At 37.6% G+C, this 6000-nt stretch overlaps 1 protein-coding gene across 3 annotated transcripts in view; it reads left to right on the forward strand.

Moving 5' to 3' along the window:
* Positions 1-3564, forward strand: part of LOC146138760 (moesin-like) — a 38197-nt gene extending 34633 nt beyond the window's left edge. For all 3 annotated transcript variants that reach the window (XM_083394823.1, XM_083394824.1, XM_083394822.1), the window contains 2 exons: positions 799-921; positions 2542-3564. In XM_083394823.1, coding sequence (XP_083250949.1) covers positions 799-921; positions 2542-2709 — 291 coding nt within the window. In that variant the 3' untranslated portion in view covers positions 2710-3564. The remainder of the gene's footprint in view (positions 1-798; positions 922-2541) is intronic.
* The last annotated feature ends 2436 nt before the right edge of the window (positions 3565-6000 follow it).

Here is a 6000-nt window from a genome sequence, read left to right on the forward strand (position 1 = left end):
GACCACGCGTTACTTCCCTGAACGTGGCAAGTTGAACGCGATGACCGTGATTACTGTGACATGGCCTCACATGTTCGTGATGCATTCATCACACGCCGTGAAATGCACCTACGTCGTTGTAATACAGCGCCTGGCCGTTAGGACTCATCAGGGTACTTGAACCGTTTTAGCAGCCTTTATCATAAGAAGAATTTTGGTAACTCTTTAAAAATTACTAGTTATGCCATACAACCAATTACTTAATAAACCACAGGATCTCGAATTTTATTAGAATTTTAATTTTTTTTGAGGGGTAGATACTAACTTTTGCTTTACAGCGGCCATACTAATCGTTTGTTGCTAATTACCCCAAGCTAAAAAGAACCCGCATCAAGTAAAGTAGCCTTTTTTGTTATTTGATAATAAATCATAATTGCGAACAATAAGATGTTACGGATGGACGACCTTAAACTAGATCCAAACCTGGTTTTTAGGCTCACAGATTCAAAATTGCTTCTTGGCCTTTTTGCTCAATTTTGAGGCTACTGTTTTGCCTGGTAGGCATTCCTTGCTGGATTTGGAGACTACTGTTCGATTTGGAGGCTTCTATTTAGCCTTTCAAGTAAGCATTCCTTGCTTGATTTGGAGGCTACTGTCTGAAGGTACTTCTACGAGCAATGCGCATTGTCTTATGCGGAATCGAACCACGTGCCTCAGTTTCCCGGCCTAGAAACCTTAGTCACCGGCTTGTTAACTAAGCTTCCTCGGCCATTTTCAAACGCAAACAAGCGTAACAATCGGCCTCTTGTTCGCTCACAGATGCAAATGGACGACGATTCGGACAAGAAGGATTTCCTCCATGACGCAGGAGAGCGTGATCGAAGCGAGGAAGATCGGCAAACCGCATCCGAGAAGAATAAGAAGCTACAGAATCAACTCGAGGTAATGAGTCCTCTTCGTTTTTTTGCCTTAATTTTTATTGGGGCTATTCGCCCGACTCGCTTGGTTTAAGTTAAGCATACACACATTAGTGATTGTGCATATGTTCGTCCGGCGTTCATAGAATTCTTATAACATTACATCGTATTTAGGGCAGGGCAGGCTAAGCGTAATTACGCGTGCTGTCAAGACACCTATTAGTGTTTTTAAGTTAAAAAATGTAAAGTACAGTTTTTTGACTTCGGTTCAGTCCACATTTTCGGTGTATTAGTTACTTCTAATTTTAGTAAACATAGCCCATACGATCAACGAGTAAATAGCAAACCATTTTCACTGAATCTAATGAAATGACTTTTAACCAACAAATTTATCTACTTGGGAGTTACTCGCATCAACCATTTAGCGTTTGACAATTGCGCCAAAACAAACCACTCAACTAACGTCGCTTTCAAGAACAAGATTACTGTAGGAGCATAATGGTTAGAGATTGTGGTAAGACGTTGTAAGAATATCAAAGCCCATACCAAGGTAGGTAGCATTTCGAACGTTTCGTATAACTCTATTTATTTTCAAACTGATACCTACTTCTGTATGGGCTTTGATAAGGTTACTGTAATTTTGTAAAATAACCCACTGGGAGAATTGCGCCAACGCCAAGTTGTGGAACCGATGACTAACGCCAAGTTGAGACATTTTTGTCCAAAGCCTCAATAGTTGAATCGTTGAAAATCGCTCTTTAATTTTTTTGCAATTTCTTGAAATGGAATATTTGTTTATTTGCATTCAACTCGTGTTCGTCTTTCCGGTAAAAAAACTTAGAAAAAAAATATGTATACTTTTCACTTTGTTTGATAAAACACCTCAACTCGAGTAGTTTTCTGTAGTCGAGGCTTGATTTTTTAAAGATGATGTCATAAAGGTTTGCCAAAACGTGACGTTTCATAGTTACATTTTAAACGTTACACCATAAAGAATAAGCCTTAAGAAGACCAAATAAGTCGTTTATTCTGTGTCGATTCGCGCGAAGCGACGCTTTTGGGCTGTAAAGATTTCATCAAAATAAGATGAGACATTCTAAATCAGGGGTGCTACAAGCGGCACGCGTGACAAATGCCAAATGTGGCACGCGACCGAATAAAAGTCCCTCTAAATTAATTAATTTGCTATTCAGCCAATTGTAAAAAAATACCTAATTTTTTATTCAGTAAATTGCCATCGTTTATTCACAATATAAAACAATCGCGGCAATCACGACAACTAACAATTACTTCTAATACTATAACATTATATTGTAGTGGAAACGGACATTAAGATGCAGTAATGCGCACTGCTAACTACACGTTTTTATTATTTGTAAAAAAATCGCTTTTATTGTTAGAAAGAATTAATTACTAAACTTTGGCACGTGAAGTGGTTATAGGATCAAAATTGGCACGCCGGCATGTTTGAGTTGGAAACCCCTGTTCTAAATACTTAATTCGGATTATTTACGTAATTGAATAGTAAAAAATAACAACAGTTTTCTCCCCTTTGATCCGCCCTGGTAACCACCAGCCCAGCCTTACAGTATTCGATTCTCTTTACCGGCTGCTGTTTATATTCTAATATGCGCTTTCATAACAGGATCTGAAGAAGCAGCTTGGCGACCTGCGCAACAGCGAGGTATCGCCAACCGCTATGGACGTTCTGCACAGCGAGAACGTAAAGGCAGGGAGAGACAAGTACAAGACCCTGAAGCAGATCCGCTCGGGCAACACCCGCCATCGTATCGACGAGTTCGAATGCATGTAATTTCCTTTTGAAAGGTCCCCAGCTGACTCCCGACCGCTCGCTGTCTCCCCGCCCCTGCCCCGCCCCCTTTTTCGATTTATTGCACCGCCACAACGATAAAACATGATTGTTTTTTCCTGTTTGTTTGCTACGATGTCATCATGATGATTTTTCGAGAGCCCGAGCGATTTTTTGGAGGTCATCCAGCTTCTGAAAAGAGAGGAGCGAAAAAAAACACCCCCCCCCAAAAAAAAAATCGTAAAATTTATTTTTAAGACGTGGTTTCGCCTGAAGAAAAAAATCTATTTTCTCTCGTTTTTCTTTTGTTTTTCTGTATCGCTAAATTTTCTCTGTAATTTTATGTAAAAAAACGGAATATCGCGTTTGTCTTCGTTTGTTCTTTTTGCTAAACATATTCTGTATTTTCTTTTTCGGCTCGCCTGGTGTACCCTAAGAACCCTCAATGAGACACCGAAACAACTTTAATAACAATTGATCGCGTAACAATTAATTTCATTTCTATGACGCAACAACACCAACAACAACAATAATCGCGCCTCATTTTTAATTTCTCATATTCGTTTGTTTTCTATTATCACGTCGCAATTGCAATTGTTCCCGAACGCCCAATCATGTTCCAAGCTACTAACATTAACTCCCGAACAGCAACGGCAAAGGATGGACGCAACGTATTTTCGACGGAGCCCGAGAATGTATGACGTCTTCACGCTTTGTTGGTGACGTCACTGCGACGTCATCAACGCGTGGGCGGCGTCGCGGTTGCTGCGCATCAAGTGTTAGTTATTTAGAAGTAGAATCACTGTAGTAGAATATGTACATTTTGCAGACCCGAGAAAATAAATGTATACTCAACAATCAATCGGTGTCCGGTCATATTTGACGACTATAGGGAAGTATGAAGTAAAAAAAATTGTTCTTCTGGTCAATATTATGCCTGGCAGCAACAGTATATTAAAGAATTATCATCAAAGACGTCGCTTGACGACAGTTTTGTATTAAAATCACTGCATTCAAATTACCCCACTTTTCGATAAAATGACTTCACTTACCTGAAGGCTTTTGGGAAAATGATTTCACTTGGAATTAAGCGTTTTTATTAACCTTCTTTTTTATAAAATTGAGCTATTTATTTAATTTTTTGCACGTAAAAGGCTCCGAGTTTTAGAAATAGACTATTTATTTCGGTTATATTTAAGGAAATGATTTTATGTTTTATACCTGTTTTTATAAACATACTTGAAATCATCTGGCACGAAAGCAAGAATCTTTCTTTTCCATTTTATTGTCTGCGCAAGATTCCTTACTTCCTAAAGTGTCTCAGCTTTGATCTAGATTGCGTATAAAAATCGTCCGCTAGATGGAGGTAGTGCAACAGACTGTTGTAAGAAAAAATCGTGAGGGCAATGCTGTTTACCACCCGGTCCGAAAACCTTTCAAAATTAAAACAATATTCGACTTCTGCTGCCGGGAACCTTAGGGAAGTGTAAAGAAAAAACTGAAAAGAACATCCACTAATTGGTTAAACACAGAGTAGAATTTCATGCTCTGATTCGTTCTAAGAATAAAAAATCCGTTGGTCATAGAAATCCACTAGCATTGCGCGTCCCAGAGTCAGAGCCACAAATATAAAATTTACATAAATAAAAAAATGTAATTTTTCACCCCATGCGCGTTTTGCCTGGTTCAGCGTTGTAATAACTATATTATTTAACGTCATCACTGTTTTTATATCTGAGTCAGTAATGTAAAGAAGTCATTTTGAAATGGTCCCAGCAGTCAAGTCATTCGTCATCCATAAATCATCTAAAAAAAATACAAAACTTGTTTGTCCAAAACACTTAAGTCAAGTAATTTAAAACAAAGTCAAGTTTTTGACATTAGTCAGTACAAAAGTGATCTGAATGGCAACAGAATGCCGAATCGTCACCAAACATGGGAAGGCTAAGCATGCTTTTTTGCAATTTAAACTTTATCCTTGCTATTAGAAAAGACCCAGATTATTAACCCACGGTCTACCACCTATTGGTTGGTCAAAAATGCATTCGATGAAATGCGCTTATCCCCTGTGAAAGTTATATTGGCCTTTACATCTCTGCGATAAAATTTAAAAAACATAGCAGGGATGACTTTATTAATCGAAAAGCATTTTAACTAACCAGCTTTTTAAAGTTATTATGAAGCCAACCAATTCAGGAATAGCCTAGGACAATGGTTCTCAACCTTTTTCTTTCGTGGCCCATTTACGTTACAAAAACATTCTGGGGCCCAATAGAATTTTTATGAAAGAAAAAGCTTTAAAATAGGTTTAGAACAAAACACAGCAGAACATATTTCAAAACAGATTATTTATTCAACCGTGCATTAGTGAGATACTTGCGGCTGAACAATATATTTACATTCCATTTTAATTCCTCCCCAAGCCATTATTCCTGTAAAATTAAATATAATGACACAAATGAAACTAAATTTAGCTTTTTAAAGTGGTCTGTGGCCCACCTCAAATGTTCGTATGGCCCACCAGTGAGCCATGGCCCACTGGTTGAGAACCGCTGGCCTAGGGCATCAAAAAAGGATTGACAAAGCATCGCTAAATATAAAACGTTTTTGTGAACATAACAGTGATGTAATGATTCCAGTGAATTAAGATTGACGTAAGTGCCTTCACGTAATAAGAATATCAAAGCCCATACAGAAGTAGGTATCATTTTGAACGTTTCGAATAACTCTTTATTCATGTTGAAAATGAATAAAGAGTTATTCGAAACGTTCAAAATGATACCTACTTCTGTATGGGCTTTGATATTCTTATTACGTCTTACTACAACCTCCAACCATTATGCTCCTAAGTGCCTTCAAGTCAATGTTTTTCAATCAATTGACTTAACCTATTTTTTTAAGAAGTTGGAAAGACTGGTTATGGTCAGCATGACTTTGGTAAAAATGACTATAAGTTTTAGAACGCCTTGCCCGAGATTTAGGTCATTTTGATTTTGGAACGACGTGTTTTTTTTCCGTAGGTTAAAAAACAACCGTTTTTGACCTACGGAAAAATTTATGTGTAAATTAAACTTAGGGAACACCGAACGAAAGTTTATGAAATGCTTTAAAATAAACAACTTAACAAACAAGTTTGTGTAGTTTTTCTTATCTTGGACTGTTCGGATGAGAAAAAAATTCAAATTCGGGTTATATTACTATCGTATTGTTATACAAAGAGTCCTATATTACAAAAAATAAATAGCCCAGGGCAAATCACAATAGAAACGGCAACAACTGTTGATGGTGGTTATA

This window comes from Ascidiella aspersa, chromosome 7, assembly GCF_963924565.1.
Source record: "Ascidiella aspersa chromosome 7, kaAscAspe10.2, whole genome shotgun sequence".
Taxonomy (NCBI): Eukaryota; Metazoa; Chordata; class Ascidiacea; order Phlebobranchia; family Ascidiidae; genus Ascidiella; species Ascidiella aspersa.